The sequence below is a fragment of the Parasteatoda tepidariorum genome, chromosome 2 (genome assembly GCF_982258835.1).
Source record: "Parasteatoda tepidariorum strain Cologne lab strain chromosome 2, Ptep-v5.0, whole genome shotgun sequence".
NCBI lineage: Eukaryota > Metazoa > Arthropoda > Arachnida > Araneae > Theridiidae > Parasteatoda > Parasteatoda tepidariorum.
The window spans coordinates 60,891,505-60,912,830 of NC_141756.1; the positions used below are offsets into that span (position 1 = coordinate 60,891,505).

General features: G+C 28.9%; 1 protein-coding gene across 1 annotated transcript in view; it reads left to right on the forward strand.

Annotated features, from left to right (window-relative positions):
* Positions 1–5,398: 5,398 nt before the first annotated feature.
* LOC139425003 (ATP-dependent translocase ABCB1) overlaps positions 5,399–21,326 on the forward strand; it is a 103,930-nt gene continuing 88,002 nt past the window's right edge. Inside the window, exons 1-6 of the mRNA XM_087157414.1 lie at positions 5,399–5,901; positions 8,100–8,163; positions 11,486–11,649; positions 14,290–14,514; positions 18,059–18,230; positions 20,041–20,165. Coding sequence (XP_087013540.1) covers positions 5,768–5,901; positions 8,100–8,163; positions 11,486–11,649; positions 14,290–14,514; positions 18,059–18,230; positions 20,041–20,165 — 884 coding nt within the window. The 5' untranslated portion in view covers positions 5,399–5,767. The remainder of the gene's footprint in view (positions 5,902–8,099; positions 8,164–11,485; positions 11,650–14,289; positions 14,515–18,058; positions 18,231–20,040; positions 20,166–21,326) is intronic.

The window sequence follows — 21,326 nt, forward strand, 5'->3', positions numbered from 1 at the left end:
TGTGAATCAAATTAACACATTTTTTTTAAATATCTTTATAGAAACTTTAATTACCTGAAAACAAAGAATACATATTTTTAGGAAGTAATTGAAATCATTCTGATCAATTGATGACTAACAAAGTTTCGCAATTGTCAGGGTAAGAATTCATATTTCCATTTTTTTCTTCTTTTTTTTTACTTATGGAATACGCAGGTTAAACTTTATCCTTTACATGAGTCAAATCAGAGAATTTATCAAAATTAAAAAAAATCTGAAATTAATGTATTTATAGTTTACCTACATCGCTCTAGAGCTGCACAATGGACTGCGGTTGACAATCTGCAAAGCATCCCTGAGGATGATCTGAAATCATCCCATCACAATTTTGATCCTCAGCCTCGGAAATCCATCCTCCACTTCGATAGTGGGAAGATATGAGAGCGAAATCGACCACTTTACGGTAGAACAGTTAAATGAAGACCGATTACGCGAACCTTCAGTTCCTTCATAAGCTGATCAAAGTGGTCACCCTTCTGCCTACTGACCACAGTCAGAGATGCTTGACTTCGTTGATTTACTGATAGTGCCTCACAATCAGTCCTCTGTAGCTAAAATTAATGCAATCAGTGTTAATTGAAATTAAAATATCTTGTAAATCACACATTTTGAAACACATCATAGTTTAACCCTCTGTCGGGTTTGCATGTAGAAAAGTGATATTTCAACCTGAAGTCTTCTCCGCATACCAAAACCGGTTTTTCTCTGTTATTAGATAGGAAAATATTGCATTGGAGAGAAACATTCTCTAATTTTGCCCATTTAATAAACAGCGAGTTGGTTAAATGAATAACTTAAATACTAATATTTAAGCAAAAAAAACTATTAATTTTTTTATTAAAAACATTATTTAATTTCATTAACATCGTTTTTTAATTAAAAATGTCTGCTCCATGATCGCTTCTTTCCCCAAATCCCATCATTGCTTATTATTCAACTGTATTTTATTCCCTTAAAAGTTTATAGTTTCAACAAAAAGAGAGGAACGTTTTGTAAATAAAATATATGCAGTTATTGTTTTATGTTAATATCGTTTACATATTAATAATAATGAAATGAATGCTTACCAGGATTTTAAAAAAATAATCAAGTGCACTTAACATTAACCATAGGAATACAGATTAAGTGAATCAACAAAAGTTAACTAGAATTAATTGAACTAGTTAACAGAACTTATATCATTATATCGGTTCAAATTGAAATCAATTTTTATTTCTTTTCAGTTTTAATATTCTTAAATGTTTGAGGTTAAACCTCAAAATAAAATTTTTACGTTGAGATTTAAATATGGCAACATCTAATGTCTCACTCCATTTCTTATTATGTTTAATCAATTTTTTTTACTTTGGATATCAAGTCAAGCGCAAGCCTATAAAATAAAAATCCCAAGAGAGTTAAATGCTTCTAAAGCAGAGAATAAATAGGCATTGTTTACAGTAGAAAGAAAGTAAAAAAAAGGCACGAAAAAGCTGTATAACAGTTTAATAATATTTCAATACTATCGAATAAGTGTGAATATAAAATCCACGTCAAGTTCAGAAATAAATATAATCTTTTCAGCACGTCAAATATCAATTAATCTTTTGCATCTCAGTGGATAAATTGACCGATTTCTAGTTTTTTTTTCTAGAAGATTCGGATGGTGAGATTTTTTATTGCAGTGCACATTGATTTTTTTTAAATTATTAGTTTTTTCTAATCCTGTATTTTTCATGATGTATTACGATACACTAAATAAATACTGTTTTAATAGAAAAATTTGGGCTCTTGGTCATTAATTTTAAGGTTTGGGTTCCTTACCTTTTTTTTGGTTATCTTGCCATACTGACAAAAACTATGCTTGGTCAAAACTACCAGATTAATGTATAATTTACAGTGTTTCAGGCTTTACAAGAATACCAAAAAACTCATTAATTTTTAACGAAATTATTTTTGCAAAACTAACAACAAAATATGATTTTATAAGTTGTGACAAAATTTTAGTTTATGTGATAAAATTTGGTATTTTATTATGTTACCTTCGAACATGTCAAAGAATCATTTATACGGTGAAATTTACTTTTCAATTTTGTATTTTTTTTACTAAATGTGTGGTAATAGGGGATATAATTTATTAAAAGAAAAATTTCCATTAAAACCATAACCATATCAAAAGAAATATTATCGAATCAATTTCTTAAATGCTGTATATTTTAGTTTTACGACCAAAACCAAGCCTTTTTTTACCATAAATGTAATTGGCATACTGTTCAGTAGTCTTACAAGAAATATTTCGCCTTTTATAGCTCTGTTACTAACTGTGCTAGTAAAAATATTTTTCGAATCATTTGAAAAATTGTTAGATAGCTCATTTTCATTTGCTATAAAGTGTTAAGTATTCAACAATATATCAGGCTTATTTTTAAACTTACACTACCGGTCAAAAGTTTGGGAAAATGATGAAATCTACAAAGAAAAGGTCTAAATTCAAATGTTCATAGAACTGCAAAAAATCATTCAAATTGCATGAAAATTTGATATGTTCTAAAGTGAAACCTCTACTGTTAGTTACATATGATCAAATTGCAATACTTTGTTTTTTGCGAATTGAATCCAGCTTTTCATCACGGATTGTTTTTATGGTGAAAAAATTGTTAAGTTTAAACTCTTGCCAAATTTGCAAGAAAATTTTTTTCTACTTTCTGTTAATGGAAAATAGTTATTTGAGCCATTATATGTAAGCCCTCAAAATTTCAGATCGATTCGATTTTTTTTGACGAAGTTATAAAATTTTGAAAACCATGTGTACTTTTCTCGATTTTTGAGCATTCCACTTATGCAGTCTTTTGGTCTATACATCTTCTACCCAAGAACTTTTTAATTTTAATGTTTTCTATATTTTCAAGTAATTAATATTTATTATAAAACAAATACTCTTATTCATTATTGTTTATATTTATTGTTTATATTTATTGCTTATATGTATTAGTTTTATTGTGATACTTTTACTTTATATTAAATTAAAATAAAAAGTATAACAATAATTACATAAATAATTTAAAAAAAATAATAACAATAGTATAAAAAATTTGCCTTCTTACAAAACTATTTTATTTACAACAGGTCAAATATTTAACATATTCTTATTCGTATTTTGTAATTAAATAAATTAACATTTAAATCTTAGATTCCTCGAACCATCCAGCTTACGCCTTTATTATAGCCTTACATATGCGTGGCATTCGTTCTAACAGACCATTAATCACTTCAAGTGATATAGAGTTCCATTTCTGTTGTAAAATGTCCCATAACTGATTTCGATTCGAAATATCAGAGCATCGTTTACAAGAACAAACAAATTTTCGATGAAATGTGACAACTATGTGATATTGTTTTAATTATATTCATAATAAATTCTTTGTAGTAACAATAATTACAATAATGAATAAGAATATTTGTTTTATAATCAATATTAATTATTTGAAAATATAGAAAACATTAAAATTAAAAAGTTCTTTGGTAGAAGATGTATAGACCGAAAGACCGCATATGTAGAATGCTCAAAAATCGAGAAAAGTACACATGTTTTTCAAAATTCTATAACATCGTCAAAAAAAATCAAATTGATCTGAAATTTTGAAGGCTTACATAAAATGCTTCAAATAACTATTTTCTATTAACAGAAAGTACAAATTTTTTTTTTGAAAGTTTGGCAAGTGTTCAAAATTAACAACTTTTTTCATCGTAGAAACAACCCATGATGAAAAGCTGGATTCAGTTCGCAAAAAACAAGGTATTGCAATTTGATCATATGTAACTAACTGTAGAGGGTTCACTTTAGAACATATAAAAGTTTCATGCAATTTGAATGATTTTTCGTAGTTCTATGAACATTTGAATTTAGACCTTTTTGTGGTAGATTTCAAAATTTTCGCAAACTTTTGACCGGTAGTGTATGTCGGTAAATAAAATTGCAGGTAATACATGCTTTATGCTTTTCACTCAAATATTTCCATATAATTGATTTCACAAAAATACTTTAATTTCAAAGTACAATCACCAAAAAATCGATAAATGAATAAATGAAACAAAGCAATATATCTTTCTATCTATCTATCTATCTATCTATATATATATATATATATATATATATATATATATATATATATATATATATATATATATATATATATATATATATGTAATAACAGGGCTACATCCCTGTTATCAGTGTATTTAGCTTGAAATAATGCAGTCGTAAGCCATCAGACGTTCTAAACAGGTTTATTTAAATGTAGGCTGGTATTGATAACAGTTCACATCCACACTCCCTACGGAAGGGGGATGAACAAGACTTCTGACAATTCCGGAACAGCTTATCAGGATCACATCATGATGAAAAGGACACGCAAAACTAGTGTTACTACGTTTTATACCAACACAGATTTGAGGTAAAAAGGCACACTTCGTACATTCCTTGTAACCTTACGCATTAAGGAAAATCATTTACTGCTTCCTAATATGGAAGTGAAAGAGGGAAAGATTCTAAAAATAACTCTTCCTTTGAAATATAAATCTATTTATATTTTATTTCAATGGTATCTTTTCAGCCTTGAATTCTCAAAATAGAATCTCTCTACGCTTATTCTTTAACAAAGACATTTTATGAAAACGAAAGAGTTTTAATTCTTTTATTAATGCAAAAGTATTTAATTTTTGTAACACACACACACACACACACACACATATATATATATATATATATATATATATATATATATATATATATATATATATATATATATATATATATATATATATATATAAAAATTGTCAATGATTAATTTTGTCCTAAAAATAAATTTCTTACCAATTTATTAACAATTATTATCAGAAATCTCTAAAAAACTTTAATTTTGCTTTCCCACAAATACATGCTATTGCTATAACGTTTTTTGTATCAAACTTGCATTAGTTTTAAGTAATAGTTTGCTATTACTTTAAGTAGAAAATGGAAATCCATATACGTCCTATTCCTTTTCCTTCTCCATTTTGAATGAAACATTTAACAACCAATTTAAATTTTTAAGTTTAACTAACTTCATCAAAATTGTTTTCTCTTAAGTCATTTTGTTAATAAGAATATTTGAACGAGTGTTGAGACGTATGTTTCATTTTAAAATTTTTTAATTAATTTTTCTCTGAATATGACCCCGTCTGTTCGCTTTCTTCGAATTGTGGTTATCTAAAAGAACGCACGAATAATAGATATAATATAGAATATAATATTATTTTTCGTATCACCCGCTAAAATGTAACACAAAGAATAAAAGGAAAAATCAATATAACGTTGCTTGGTTTCCATCGATTTTCTGACTTCAAGGTTAAAGAGGATGCCGAAAATGTATGTCGACAAATTATGTAATCTACACAAATTTACTTATAACTGTTGGTTCCGGACCAAAGAAGATGAAAAGGCAATTAAAATAATATTTTTGAAGATTGGTAGCTAATAGGGGAAGAGAAAAAATTTCTTTAATTCACCGATTTGTACTGAGTAGACTAAGTTAAGGCAGTTTAGTAAGTCGAATGGAAATGTCAAAGAGATATTTTAAATAACTAATACTAGTTTTTAGCCTTCGTAAGTGATCAATGAAAGTGTTATTTTCATAAATTTTCTGGTGACAGGAGAATCGTGTTTCTTTCAGATTATTAAAGATAATGAAGAAATAAAATTTCTGGAAAAATAATGAGTAATAAAAATAATGCAAATTTGGATGAAAATGGCTTAAGGACAGTAAGTGGTGAAATAGTTTCTGAAGAGTTATTCACAAATAAAACTTTCGAGAATGCTGAACATTTACAAAATGGGACAGGAATCAGGTCTGTTATTTGGCTTATTTGGCTATTAATTTGGCTTATTAAGTTGTGGCAGCTTTTTAACGCTTGTTATGCTTGTAACGCTTCGAAACTATGGCGCTATAAAAATTTTATCTTACTCCATAACATGAAACAAAACAGCATTTGCAAAACTGAAAACATATTTACGTGAATGTATTTTAAAAAAATTTGAAATATGCGCCTTTTTATTTAAGTTTTATATTGTCGTAGTATTTCTAGCGTAGCGCCTTCTACTTTGCTTTGCAACTCCTTTGAATTTTCCTCAACTATTATATTTATAAATTGTGAAAAAACAATTAAAATTTATTCAATTAAATGATTCTATTGTGTTAAAGGAGAACTAATTCCACAGATTTAGTTCCCAACTCTATTCGAATAACATTTTAACCAGATACTTTAAAAAATAAATAAAGTTAAAAATTGCAGTAAATAATTAACAATTCTCAGATTTAATGTTTGGGCCCACATTCTGAATCTGTTATTCTTATAAGAAGTATTTCAATGAAAAAGGCATAAAAATCAAAGAATGAGGTTAGGAAATGATAGGTCTTGATCGTTAAGACACGGTTCCCAGCAGATCACCAAAGTCCAGCATCACTGGCTGCGGCCAGTGTGCGGGTGGGTGACCACTTTGATTAATCTGCGTAGGGACCGAGGGTGTGCGATATTGGTACTCGTTAAACTGTTCTTCAGTAAAGTGCTCGACTTCGAGTGCAGGACGTCGGGCTACCGAAGCGGAGGTGCCATCCCCTTTGTAGAGGATCAAAATTGCGATGGCATGTCTTCGGATCATCGTCAGTGATGTTTCCCAGATGCACCGTCGCCAATAGCCCATTGTGCAGCTCTAGTGCAACGCAAATTAACTACAACAACATTAGGAAATGATAGATGCATAAGTAGGTAAAGGTAGAAATATGCAGGTAGTATTTCAAATTTTAAACGAAAGTTTAAGATTAATCAATGACCCTTGAACACAAGTGGCTTAAAGGTGAATGATCCTGATTTTTTTTTTGTTTAAATTTAAATGCGAAACGTTAAGCACATTACTTCTGAATAAAGTAGAAGGTAATTGTAGCTGTGACAGTGATGATAGAAGATTAATTTAAAAATGACGCCATTTTCGCTTTAGGTCTGAGAAAAATTACATTATTGTCTCCACTTTAGTATTTTTGAAAAACGCAGATTTAAATTTTTGTATGCGCTTTCTATTTACTTGCGTGTAAGTCTCTTTCGGGTTAGAAAATGGTTTAAATTTTAACTCTTATTTATATTTAAATTTTAACTCTTATATCTTAGCACTTTCTATTTATTTGCGTGTAAGTTTCTTTTAAGTCGGAAAATGGTTTAAATTTTGACTGACCATACATTTTATCCTCTGTATTTATAAAACATGTCTAACTTATATTGACGTCAGATGCAGAGCTTCAGTCGAAATTTGAGCACTGTAAGTTAGGGAGTAATTGGATTTCAATTAATGATAAATTCCTTCTGGTGATAAAATGGCAACCTGAATATTCTGCATTTAAAGGTCAAAAATTGATTGAAATTTAAGTTGTTTAACAACACAGAACAGCATTTAAAATTTAAGCAATTCAACTATTTGGAGATATTATCCAGTTTTGATTAAAGTGGTTGAGACGCGATTGAATTCTATATAGTCTTCAAGCATGATTCTCCACAAAATTTTTGAGTGTTTTACTTAGTCGGAAGATGAGAACATCGAAATAAATAAAAAATTCATAATGTAATTTAACCTTCTATGGAGTGTAACGTAGCAAGATAAGAACACCGAAATAAATAAAAATTCATAATGTAATTTAACCTTCTACGGAGTGTAACGTCGAAAGATAAGAGTATCGAAATAAATAAAAATTCATAATGTAATTTAGACTTTCACGGAGTGTAACTTCGGAAGATAAGAGCATCGAAATAAATAAAAATTCATAATGTAATTTAACCTTCTACGGAGTGTAACGTCGGAAGATAAGAACATCGAAATAAATAAAATTCATAATGTAATTTAGCCTTCCACGGAGTGCAACTTAAAAATATAAAATTATTTTTTACTTTATATTTTATTTAAACAGCAGCACACTTAATAATTTTTGCAAAGCAGTGTGTGGATGGTTTTATTTTTAATGCTATGTTTGGATATAAATTGAAATTGATCTTATCAACAGTGAGAAGAAGGAAAAAGAAGAAACTACCAAAGATGAACCACCACCTGTATCTTTTTTCGCATTAGTAAGTGTTTTATAGACATAAATGAGAGTTATACCAAAAGTAAAGTCTCTCTTTTTTTTCAAAAATATTAAAATTTATTTATTTATTATAAAATTTACTTCATTTTAATAACTAATTTTTTTTTCCTATTTGATTATCAAAGTCAGTTTTATTTTGTTAATGCTCTGAAAGTTTCTTGTAAGACCACGTTGTACCAACTCTATGTCATGTCCTTGAAGAGGCATGATTGCGACGCAATTTTCACCTTTCATTGGAGGAAAATTGTTTAAATTTGGAGTAAATCACTTTATGCTTGCTGAAACCAGAGTAAACGCTATCATATGCTGTGGAACACTTATTAAACGATAAAACTGAATTAAAGAAGAAGAATGTTGAGTAAGGGAATAGATAATCTCCATCTATACACGTCACATAGAGAGCAACTGTCAAGAAACAGTTTCAACGAAGAATCCCCATATATTTCTATAGTCGTCTGGATTTAACTGCCAGTTCGTTAGTTTGCATGAACATTTATAATTTGTAAGAAGAATCTCTGATGAGTTGAAATATGATGTTCAACGTTCTCTAATAGACATAGCAGGGAGTTGGTTGGATATGAGCAAATGGAAATTGCGTCTGACAAGGGAAACTAGGGAAGTGTGACTCGTCAATTTTGAAATAAACTAGTAGGATGTATGCCTTATGAAGAATAATTTTAGGGGGCAACATTCGTTTCGGCCCATAGAGGGTCCTATGAGAGACAAAAAATAATTAAGTATGTAGAAAAATCGGTATTTTATTACTTCAATGCAGACTATTAGTTATTGTAATTATCTCATACTCCTATTAATTTTGTGCTACTTTCACGTACTATATAATGCATATTTATTGTCAAAATTGATTTCAAAAATTTTATATATCTGTAGTTTTTCAGAAGAAAAAAAATTGGCATTTTTAAAAAAAAAAATTTGGCATCAAATTTTAAAAAATTTTTTTTTTCAAAAAATGTTTCAATTTTAAAACTAGTAAACAGTAATAAATTTCATTTATATGAGAGTCGAAATATAATACGCATTTTCCCAAACTGATGGAATTTTTTGTGAGTATAGCTTATGTAACATCCAAAAATGTGATTTACAAAAAAAAAAAATTTTTCATATTGTTAGATCTTGCAAAAAAATCTGAAATAATTTATGTGATTGTATAAAATTAAATTGCATTTATAAAAATGTTTTCAAATTTGTTTGGCGGAAAATTTGAACTTAAAAAATTTTTAATATTTCAATTCAATTTTTTTCATAAAAGATCAACTGTACTGTATACATAAAATTTGAAGTGATATGCCACTTTAAGTGGAAAATCCGTTGATATCTATGTCCTGTGAATTGTTCAATATTTTGTCAAAACATTGCTATCTTTATAATATTATTTTTATATCTGATATCCTAGCTAATTTTTGAAATATTTAACTTTAAAAGTTGGCATTAGCTAGGATATCAGGTATAGAGATAATTGTATGAATAATATTTCAAAAATAGCAATGTTTTGGCAAAATATTGAACAATTCACAGGACAATTTTTTTTAATAATATGTTAATTTTTTGGCAAAAAATTTAAATTTTTTTGAAACTTATTATTTTTTTCATTTTTTTACCAGTTGTGCAATAAAAAAAGTAAGAAAAAAAATGTGTCTATTAAAGCGACAAATACTTACAAATTTTGTTTATATAGTACGGTTGACCTTTCAAGAAAAAAAGAAAATCATTGAAAACTGAAATATTTTTTTAAGTTCAAATTTCCCGCCAAACAAATTTGAAAACATTTTTATAAATGTAATTTAATTTTATGCAATCACATAAATTATTTCAGATTTTTTTGCAAGATCTAACAATATGAAAAAAAAAAATTTTTTTTTTTATAAATCACATTTTTGGATACACATTAAATATGAAAAAATTCCATCAGTTTGGGAAAATGCGCATTATATTTCGACTCTCATATAAATGAAATTTATTACTGTTTACTAGTTTTAATATTGGAAAATTTTTTGAAAAAAGAAAATTTAAAAAATTTGATGCCAATTTTTTTTTTAAAAACTTACATACTTAATTATTTTTTATCTCTCATAGGACCCTCTATGGGCCGAAACGAATGTTGCCCCCTATAATTATTCCTCATAAGGCATACATCCCACTAGTTTATTTCAAAATTGGCGAGTCACACTTCCCTAGTTTCCCTTGTGAGTCTACAAAAATGCATCGATGCGAGTACGTTAAAAATGGATAAACATTAAATTTTAAAATTTTAAATAAAAAATTATAGAATTTTTATATTTTTGAAAAATAAGAGGCCTTGCGCTTGAGATTCCCTTTTCTTATTGAGAAATTAATCACATTAGCTATCAATTGTTATCTTTAATTTCATCACATTCTATAAAACGAAAAATATTTCTAAAAAGTATTAGAAAATTATTGTTACTAAAATCTACACGTTGCATCTTTAATTTTTTTTACCTTTTCCGGTCCGATGTACAGCCCTTCAAATATAGAGTCAAACAATTCCTCTGACTGGTGAAAAGTTCATTAAATTTGCATCTACTTTAGTTTAATAAAACCATTTTTAAAGATTTCCCATCATTAAAGATGATAGAAAATATTTTTAGAAAAATAAATACTTCTAAGCATGCATATTTTTGTAACAAAATTAAATTTCCCAGTTTAAAGCAATTTCCAGGCCATTCTTAGTCAAGAAATAGAGCGTTCGTTTCCCAATGAGCTGCCCCAGGTTAGAATTCCAGTGGTGGTTGGTTGATACGCATTCTGCTCTCCCCGGCTATAGTGATAAAGTAAAATACCCCCAGTGGTAGACGGATTATGAGTTGGAACCTCTTTGCCGTCAAGCTAACCATGCTAAGTTTTCGTGGTTCTCCTCCCTACGCAACGCAAATGCAGGTTATCTCCACCAAAAAGTTCGCAACGGAGGGTAGTTTGTCCCAAAGCTTCTCCCTATGCTTGTTGATTGTGTTTCCTTGTAGTCTGGGTTGGGTTCGAAATCACAAGGCTAGGAAGTTGAACATTGATAACTGTAAACTCACTATTTAGCCTGTTGTTCAATATCGGTTATGAAATATATCATACCTGAAATGTTTAAGATACACATGTTTTTGTTATAATACTGGAATTGTAACTTTTATAAAAATCCTTAACATGAATTTATTGAAGAAGAAAAACGAATGAATAAATTAAAATATATCTCCTAACTGTACTTATTAATTTAAACATATCGTTGAATTGATGGTTACTATTTTTTCTAATAGAATAACTTTTTTAACTTATTTTTATAGTTCCGATATTCCTCCGCCTATGATAAATTGATGATGGTCACTGCCAGTGTCATTGCCATTGCTGCTGGTTTCTCATTTCCAGGACTTAATTTGATTTTTGGAAAAGTCATTCAGAAAATGGTTATTTATGATATGAGTGTTAACAATATCACGAGTTTCAGAATGTAAGTTTAACGCGTATTTATAGCATTTATATTTTTCGTAATTGTGTTGTTGTTGTTTCTAATGCTACTTGCCACACGGGCAAGCCTGCTTGGTGAAACAGAGCAAATTTAAGCAGAGTGTGCGTTTCTTGTTTTTCAGTGGTGCCATCTATGGTCAAGAATTCGACTTCTGCCACACGATACGTCGCACTCATTTATAGGGCGGACCCATGCATACATCCATTCATTCATCCACAGATCGTCGTTTTAACCTGAGTCAGAGAACGATCGATCTCCAATCCAGTATCCCCATTTAGTTATAAAATTTTGAAAGATATTACTTATTCAATAATGATAATAAAATAAACTGCCGGATTTTTAGAGTTAAAAATTTTATGTTACAGAGCTAAATATAAAAAGAAATACATTAAGGCAATGTTGCTGATGTAATTTAGCTACAATGTTAACAAAAATTGAACTTAAAATTGTTTTCGATTAGTTAGTTATTTTAATCCTGTTTAAGCTTAGTAACAATGTAAAATATTACAAAAATGTACCTGAAGCCCTGGAAATGCAATTTTTTCAAATTCATCTTGTCAAAAATTATGTCAATAAAAGCCCCATATATTTAGCTGCAAAGTAATATTACTACTCAAAAGTTGTTAAAACGTAATGGGTCACCATAAAAAACCATGACAGATGGGTTAGAAATTTATGTAGAAGAAAATCAGTTAATTTGCCATATAAAAATGAAATTGCGTTAATATGTGATAGCTGCTGTAAGCAGTTCACTAAATGTTAAGTTTAAAATAATGCTTTTGTTTCTCTAGATTGACTTCGATTGAATTTGTTTGAAATTTCCTTTTTATACGTTAGGTTTTGTACATTATTTAATTTTCAAGGAGAAACAGTTAATATAATTGTTAAGTGCAAATATATTAATGTTAAACTGCATACTGATTCATCTATGTAAATAAAGCAGAATGTTTATATGTGTGTTTGTATATACCATAAACAAATCCGCAATTCTGAGTAATCCAGACAAAATTTTATGTAAATGCGTTTAAAAAGACGGTAGATCTAACTGCCTACTTCAATACTCCTTCCGAACAATCGTTTGAGCTTTAATTCCGAAGAAAGGGTTTTCCATCGGATTTGATAAATATTTCTGAATCTGAGTGATTTTCTAGACTGCAGATCTTATCAATCAAAAATTTGTTTTATCGAATCTAATCATAAATTATTTAACTTTAGGTTCTTATGTAAGGCTTTCACAAGTAAAAACAACGTTAATAGTTTTGTGACGTATGGTGATGAAGTCATCAAATTTGCATTTTAAAAGGTTTATGAAACCATCTGTTTCTTGTACTGACGCTTACACTCTTAAAGCGTGTCTCAATAAACTTTAATAATAGAAACTCAACAAAAGCGAATAAAATATAGTTGAAATTATCCATTATGGCAAGGGAAAATAGTAGTTAGTTCAGAATATAGCAGGTTAACATACACTATACGTATGGTTTTTCTTTTGAAGAGTTAACTTTAATAAGGTAAATGTAATAGTATGAGCCTGCTATGAAATAAACAAGTAACAGAAAATAAACAAAGCCTGTGCATTAGATACTATTAATGTATAAGTATGGTGATATTTAAGTAATTCATTATTTCGATGTGAGATAAAAGTTCCATTACCACAGAGTTATTTTTCGATTGTTTTTTCTACAGTTCTGCAGTATTTAAAATCCTGATAATTCAATGGAATATTACTGCAACATGTGACACTCGAAAATTGAAGAAATATAGTCTTACAGTTTTAGAAAAAAAATGAAAGTGTTTATTATTTAATATTTTTAAAACTTCTAATATTTCACTAATTTAAATATTTTAAAATATATATTGCCAACTAAATATTGAATCTTATTTCTTACTTTAATCGTTTTGTTTTAATTTAAATCATTTAAAATCCTATTTACTTTCTTACGTTAACTTACTTTACTAGATCACTCATTAGAATATGTATTTATTTATTTATTTTTATTATTTTTTTTGAAATTTTCTGTAAGCGTTGCATTAATTTTCTTGCTGAAATTTATTTTAAAACTAACTTTTCTATTAAGTAATATAAAAAAAACCCATAAGTTTCCTTAAAGTTTATATTTATTTTATTATATCTGCTTTTTGTCACGCAAAACCGGATCTTTTCATAAAGAAAGTAACGTTTTGTTTTATTTTAAATTAATTTTATAATATTTAAAAGTATTAAATTACTTGCAAATATTTTATTAAGATAACTGATTAAAACGATTCAGTGCTTACAACACCATTTTTTACATAAAGATTACCATGTTTGCCGTCAGCGCGTTTAAATACGCGTTGAAATACGCGTTTAAAACTGATGTAAAATGACATGATTTGTGATAATAAATGGTTAAATAGTCTAATTAGATCTTAAAATAAAACATACAATTGAATAAACTTTTCGAACATTAATCATCATATCTTTCGAATTACATGGCTGAAAAAAAAATTTCTTTAAGTTATGTTTAACTTTTTAAATAGTTTAAAATTTTCACTAATAAAATAAATTCAGTTCTGATATTTTTATAGCAATTTATATCATTTATTAAACATTGACATTTGTGATGAATTTTCCTCTTTCAGATCGAAGGAAGAATTTTTAAAAGATTCAACAACGTGGTGTATTTACAATACAGCATTTGGTGTTGTAATGTTGATCTGCAATTACATATTCATTTGTTTTTTTAACTCTGCTGCAGCTAATCAAGCTTTTAAAATCCGTTGTTTGTTTATGACTTCTATATTGAAACAAGACATCGGATGGTACGACACGCATGAAACTGGCGATTTTGCAAGCCGTATAACTGGGTAAATTATGATTATAATATTGTTCCCCTTTTGGCCTTTTACAGCAACAGTTAAGCTTACAATTTTGAGATTTAAAATTTTATATCTTTTATAAGCAAAGACTAGTGTTAACTTGTTGTATACTTTTACTTACTTCAGCCGAGGTGGCTCAATGGTTTGAGCTTTCTCCATCCAATGAGGTGAACCGAGTTCGAATCCCAGTGGTAGTTGGTCGATAGGAGCTCCGTACTCTGCTCACACCAACCACAGTGCTGACATAAAATATCCTTAGTGGTAGACAGATCATAGGTTAGAGCCCTCTTGCCCCAAGGCTAAATGTGGGAAGTTTCGAGATTTTCCTCTCCATGTAACGCAAACGCTGGTTAGGTCCATCAAAATGTCCCAGACGAAGGCAAATTTCTCTCAATACTTGATCCAGAAATTCCCTTGTCTTCTGGATTGGGTTTGAAGTTACAAGGCTACGGAGTTGAACTTATATATATATATATATATATATATATATATATATATATATATATATATATATATATATATATATATATATATATATATATATATATATATATATATATATATATATATATATATATATATATATATATATATATATATATATATATATATATATATATATATATATATATATATATATATATATATATATATATATATATATATATATATATATATATACAGTAAACTCTCACTTATGCACCACCTCTTTTATGCACCTTTTTCATTTATACGACGATTTTTATAAGTCCCAGTACATTAGGTAGGAAAATAATGATAAACATCCTTCGTTTATGCGTCACTCTAAAAATAAATTTTTCAATTATACGCCGAAATTTTAGGCTAACCTTCTAATTTTTTCAGCCTTTAAATAATTTTTTTCTTTTTCATTTATTAAAAAAACGTTTGAAATTAAAAATGAAGCAAATAAGCAATCCTTGTGACAGATAAAAAGAAATATGTTGTTACAACCTATTGAATTTTCTTTCCCCTGTGACCTTTTCATTTTTGAGGTTTCAGGAAAGATATTCTTTCTACAATTTTGAATAGGGTGTTTTATCTGTTACACCAACAGCAATAAAAGACCATTCATCTTTAAGTAATGACCATTCCTCTTGTCCAGAGGTTAGTTTTACTCCCATGCTGTTTTCTAGAGAAAAAAAAAAGACACCTGGAATATCAAAGAGACCGCAATCACTTACTTGCAGTCAGATGGACATCATGAGTAAATAAACAGAGGTGGTCTGTGAGTGACAATAATGGTAACAACTTATTGTGCAGCATATTATGACGTCAAGTACTTTTCTTAGAAATTTATCATGTGATGTTTCACCCCCTCCCATGAAACTCAAATTTTTTATGAAAAGCTATTCATTTATGTCTAACTTATACTTGTGGTTGATGAAAAGGTGGGGGATGATACTGAGGAGGACGATAAAGTTCCCCCAAATCACATAGCAGTATTACGATAGAAGCCTTAGACGCTATTCTTGACTATTTATAATTTAATTTTGCTTCTGAAACTCCCTTATCCCATTTATATGAACTGGAAAAAGCTGTTTTTGAAATACGACAGCAAAAGCAAATACTAACATGTATTAAGATTATTTTGCAAGAAAATAAATTGTCTTTAGGTATGTTAAATTTTTTCTTTGTATAATTATAGTAATCACCAAAACAGTATAAATATTGAAATTTTATGTTTAGAAACATATTTATTCATATTGTTATTGCAATTTATGTCGCATTTTAGAATTTTGAAGATTTTCACTTATGCGCTTTTTTCTGTTGGCCCCTTACACCGGTGCATAAGTGAGAGTTCACTGTATATATATTCACCCATAGCAGAGAACCATTACATTATGACCACCCTCCATCTATAACAATGGGCTCACCCAGGTTTTCATGGTTTCTCGCCCAGGAACAATGTTTTCATGGGGCACATTAGGACCCATAATCCTCATAGAACAATCCCTGACGTCTGTAAGCTACTTGAACATAGTTGCAGACCAGGTTCACCCATTCATGGCAGCAGTTTTTCCTGCGGGGGACGGTGTTTACCAACAGGATAATGCACCATGTCATAAGGGTCGAATCGTCATGGATTGGTTCGAGGAACATTCCAGTGACTTTTAAGTCATGTCTTGGCCCCCAAATTCACCTGACCAAACCAAATTCGTGCTGCCACGCTACCCCCTCGCAATGTGAGGGAATTGTAGGACCAATTAGTGAGCGCTTGGTAGCAGATACCTCAGACTACCTATCAGCTCCTTGTGGAATCAATGCCACGGAAGGTGCTAGCAGTTTTGAGAGCTAAAAGTGGTCCTACATTGTTATTAGCAGGGTGGTCATAATGTAATGGCTCTTCGGTGTATATATACTCTCTGAATTTTCTAACTTTTGGGGATTCCGGCGAGACAACCGTCTCATCTGCTATTTTAATCTTTTATATACTTAATCAAATAATACATAATAAGCTTTTGACGTTTGAATAAATAAAAAAATTAGTAACAACAAGCCTGAAGCAGCTGTACGGAACTATGTCCTATTGAAACGAAATTTTGTTCTCAAGGTATCAAAGTTTCAAGAAGTGAAAAACTAGAACTGAAATAGTACCAAAAGTAAATGGAGACAACAAAAAATTAAAATCAGTAACGATCATTATGTTGCCTCCAATTAATACGTAGAAAAATGGCAAAATTCAGGAATTCAGGAATGTTTTTAACATTTATAATTTCATTGTTCCTGAAAATTAAAAGGCTTCTAAAGTTCCGTAGTTATGCCAAAAGAATTTCTGACAAGGGAAACTTTTTTTAAAAAATTCTGAAACCTTCTAACTGAAAGTCAAGAACCTAATTGGAACTTCTGCAATTTTTCTTAAGAATTCAAAAACGTTGTCAATGAAAGTCAGCATTTCTATTTGCCAAAAGTTACTTTTAGAAAAATATCCTCTAACCGAAGTTGTCCTTATTTGTACCAGAAACAATCAGCAACTTTGAGCTGATTTAATGAGAGATTTGTAACTGAATTGTATTTATTGAAGTCACATTAAACTAGAATGAATTTAGAATGGGAATAGAATTTTGAAATGTGTTTAGAAAACTAGAACTTAATTTACAATGAAGCAAAATTAGTATATGAAGTAGTGCCTCCAGTGGCGTACAGAGGTGTAAGGGTGCCGGGCGTTACTTAAAGAAGGAAAACACACAATTGAACAAACGACTTTCAATCTTTAAAAGCTTAGACACAGCTACTACTCATAGTATATTAAAAAAGAGTTTAGTATTTTACTATCTGGAACAAAATCCAAAACCGGAACAGATAGCCAAAATAATTGATCATTTCTAATTTCAAAATTCTCAAAAAGCATTCCTTTTTACAAAAAAATGTAATACGATTACAGGCAGAAACGTGATTTCTGATTATTAACGGAAAAACGATATACTCATGAGGGATAAAATTAGTATATTTGTGTATTTAAATTTTTTTTCCACTCTTTGTGATTTTGTTTTAATTTTGTATGATTTTTCAGTGACTTAACTAGAATACAAGATGGTATGGGAGAAAAAGTCGGCATATGTCTCAGTTTTCTGTCTGCTACATTTTTAAGCGTCGGCATAGGTTTGTATTATGGATGGAAACTTGCTTTGGTAATTCTTGCCCTCACACCAGTAACAGCAATTGCTATGGCCATTATGGCAAAAGTAAGAATTTCTAAAATTAATTACTTATTATATATTTAAAAATTATTATATTGTTGTGTATTAAATTTTGCAAATCTATCATCTTTTCCACAATCTTCTTTTGCAATATAACTCATTTTTATTTGCTATTAAGTGCTAAGTATTCAACAAGATATCAGGCTTTTTTTTTAAACTGATGTAGGTGAGCGAAATGAAATGTAGTACAGACTTTACGATTTTCACTCACGATTCTTTATGATTTCCGAAAGATTGACAAAAAAATACGTTAATTTCAAAGTACAATCACCAAAAAATTGATAAAAGAAACTAAGCAATATATATACATTCTACTACCAATTTTCCATCCATGCGAAGCCTGTATCTTTATTTTGTAAAATCGAATAGCGTGAAGAATGAAAACTTAAAACCTTAATTTTGCAAATAATTTTTTTTAAATATTTTTCAAATTTATTTCATTTTGCATGAAAAATGCCATTAGATAATTTAATCTTTAGCTGCTTTATCTTTAGATGTTTTATCTTTATCACTTTCGATGACATTTTTTTTCTTCATATTAATCATTAAAGGTATATTTACATTTTATTCGTGTTTTAGTTTCGACATTAGCTCATAAGACATTGAATTTTTTGTTTGAAATGTTGTATTACATTGCTTTCAAAATGGATATATATTAAGATGGTTTTAATTAATTATTTATTAACTATTATTATTTACTATTATTAATTAATATTATTATTTATTAGATTAGTTCAGATGTTACTTTTAACGTGCAATTGTTTTTCTAATAAATTAAAATTTAGACTTTTTGTTCAACCAGTTAATTTCCCCGTTTTACGGAGCCCGTTTTATTTTATCTTTATATATTCTTACTTTTTCTTTTCGTAATCAAAAATAAACACTGAACAAGAATTTTTTTTCCAGCTGAATTAAGGCTGTGAATTAATCTCAATTATAAATTACATAATGCTTATTCATACCACGTACGACTAGTTCATGGTAAAAATAAAATTTAACGTTTGTTGGTGAATTGCATTTACTTTAGCCTAAGCTTTTTTTCCGTCTCTTTAATTAATACAGAAATTTTGCCTGTTTAATGTGCAGAAAATATCAAATATATTCGGAGGAAACAATTTTCATCCATCTTTCTTACTCTTAAAAAAGGTGAACGATTAACAAACAAAAAAACAAATTGAACGTTTCAAAATAAACGTTTCAATAAGAAACGTTCAATAACAAACGCTTCAGAAATTTAAATCCTACATAAATTCTAAATTGGATACCTGCATGTGACGTCATTGTATGTAAATCGCGGCATTTGTCGATTCAGAAGCTAAATAGGTTCATAATACACGCGTGACATTGCTTACAGGCATCAAAATAAATCTGATTTAAATCACATTGTTAGGTATAATCACATCACATCTTCTCGAGTTGCAAGTACCCAATTGTTTTATACAAATATATGTAGTTAATAACTTAGAAAGTATTCAAATGAATGCTTTCGGTTTTAAATGCCGCTTTTTCTTAACTTCGACAAAATAAACCAAAGTTTCTACTTCACATTTATACATAGAAAATTATATAGCACCGACTTATTTTTGCTGCTTGCCATAAAATTTTTAAGAAATTTATCATTATATAAAATTGTCACACTTAGGAATAAAATATTATTAGTTTTGCTATATTTTTCATAAGGCCTTATTCACGAAAATCAGGGAGCTAACAAAGCGAATTAGTAGTTAATTAAAATTAAATTGATATAAGTCATGCAGTTTTCTCAATGTTATTTTTACATACTGTTTGCTTGTAGGTACAAGCAAGTGTATCTAGCGAAGAAATGCAAGCTTATGGAGCAGCTGGTGCTGTAGCTGAAGAAGTATTGTCATCCATACGTACAGTTTGTGCGTTTGGTGGGGAAACCAAAGAAATCCAGAGGTATGAAATTAAAATATAATCTATTTTCAACCATTTTGTTTTGACGCAATAAGATTGCTTGTGATTTTGATTTTTGAAATCAATAATATTTCATTTCTATGGATGGTTGACTGACTAATGATTAACTTGCCTCACAACATATTATATTAATTAACGATTTTAGAGACACCTATGCTAATGACATAGAGAGTAAAGAACGAAATAAAAACTTTTTTTAAAAATGTCTTATAAATATCTTTTAGCACAAGTATATAGTTTTGGAAATTTTGAAAACCCCTCTGTCTCTTGATATTTATATCAAAATTTCATTTCCGACCAAAAAATTATTAAAAAGTTTTAAAGTGTTCTCCAAATGAACCCCTCTAATACGGATAATAATATTATGAAACAAATGAAAGCGATGATTGGAACCGAAATCGAAAGTAGGATTTGTTAAATGCAGGCTACACAGATATTTTTCTCTTGCCTCATATCATATTATAATAAAGAATGATTTTAGCGACACCTATGATAATAGCATAGAGAGTCAAGGGCAAAATAAAAATAAAGAATCTTTATAAATATTTTTCAGCACATGTATGTGTTTTTGGAAATTTTGACGTCCCATCTATCTCGTAATATGAACATCAAAGTTCTCTCACTGACCAGAAAATTATAAAAAAAATCTTTAAAGTGTCCGACAAATAATCCCCTTCAATGCAGCTATTGCCTCAAATCATATTTTAATAATCAACGAATTAGCGACACCTATGAAAATGACACAGAGAGTTAAGAATGAATTTTTTTTTTTATTTTTAATTTCTTATAAATATTTTTTAGTATAGTGTGTGAAATAGACAATACCAACTTTCATCGTATTGTCTATTTCCCACACTATACTAAAAAATATTTATAAAAATTTAAAAAAAAAAAAAAATATGAACACAGTATTTGTAACCTAAATCGAAAGTAGGATCTGTTAAATGTAAGCAACACGGATATTTTTAACTTGCCTCATATCATATTTTAATAATCAACGATTTTAGCGACACCAATTGTAATAACATAAAGAGTCAAGAACAAAATAAAAATAAAAATTTAGAAGGTTTTGTAATTATTTTCTTGACGTCCACTCTGTCACTTGATATTAATATCTAAGCTCTCTTTCAGACCAAAAAAACT